At 62.5% G+C, this 961-nt stretch overlaps 1 protein-coding gene across 1 annotated transcript in view; it reads left to right on the top strand.

Moving 5' to 3' along the window:
* The window catches only part of LOC114818920 (protein mono-ADP-ribosyltransferase PARP6-like), a gene marked incomplete at its 5' end in the record, with an annotated part of 2,449 nt that overhangs the window by 711 nt on the left and 777 nt on the right, over positions 1-961 (top strand). The window contains 2 exons of the mRNA XM_029086867.1: positions 81-193; positions 281-639. Of these exons, the coding sequence (XP_028942700.1) occupies positions 81-193; positions 281-639 (472 nt within the window). The remainder of the gene's footprint in view (positions 1-80; positions 194-280; positions 640-961) is intronic.

The raw sequence follows: 961 nt of genomic DNA on the forward strand, positions 1-961 counted from the left end.
CATGATCTCTGTCTGTCTGTCCGTCTGTCTGTCCTCTCTTCCCGCCGGCGTTGCCTTTGCTCTTCCCTTTCCCCTGGTAGCAGCTGAAGTTCATGCACACCTCCCACCAGTTCCTCCTGCTCAGCAGCCCCCCGGCCAAGGAAGCCCGCTTCCGCACCGCCAAGAAACTCTACGGCAGCACCTTCGCTTTCCAGTGAGTTGTTGGGAGGGCAGCGGCGGGAGCCCCCTCAGTGAGTGGGGCAGGCCGCTGGGGGGCTGACGTGGGGCTGGCTTTTTCCAGCGGCTCTCACATTGAGAACTGGCACTCCATCCTCCGCAACGGGCTGGTCAACGCTTCCTACACCAAACTGCAGGTAATGCTTCCCCGTGCTGGACTCTTCCCCGTTCCCGGGGCAGGCAGGGAGGGAGGGATGCAGGCAGGCAGGGAGGGAGGGAGGGATGCAGGCAGGGAAGGAGGGATGCAGGCAGCAGCAGGAGATGCGCTGCTCGCAGAGGCCAGGCTGCCTCCGCCACCGTGCCCCAGCTGTCGGGGTGACGCCACATTGCTCACCCTGATGTTTTCCTGCAAGCTGCATGGAGCAGCCTATGGGAAGGGCATCTATCTCAGCCCCATCTCCAGTATTTCCTTTGGATACTCAGGTAAGAGGCTGCCTGCGCTGCCCAGTCCTGCCTGTGCTTCCATCCCCGCTCCCTGCATGAGCCCTGGGATGTTTGGCATTGTGCTGGCTGGAAGAGCTGCATGGGAGCGGGCAGCGTCCCGCGTCCTTCTCACCTGCACCAGCCTCTTCCCAGCCAGGCTGGGGCTTTCCAGTGCGCTGGGGAATTAAAACCCCAACATTTTTTGAGGCTCTAAAAGCTGCTGCACCCACTTTTGAGGGGTTCCCAGGGTTCAGTCGCAGGGTGAGAGCACCCAGCGTGGCCGTCCCCGTCTGTGGCATGCGTCCCTGCGTCACCCCAGGGG

This window comes from Antrostomus carolinensis, unplaced genomic scaffold (genome assembly GCF_000700745.2).
Source record: "Antrostomus carolinensis isolate BGI_N321 unplaced genomic scaffold, ASM70074v2 scaffold26879, whole genome shotgun sequence".
NCBI lineage: Eukaryota > Metazoa > Chordata > Aves > Caprimulgiformes > Caprimulgidae > Antrostomus > Antrostomus carolinensis.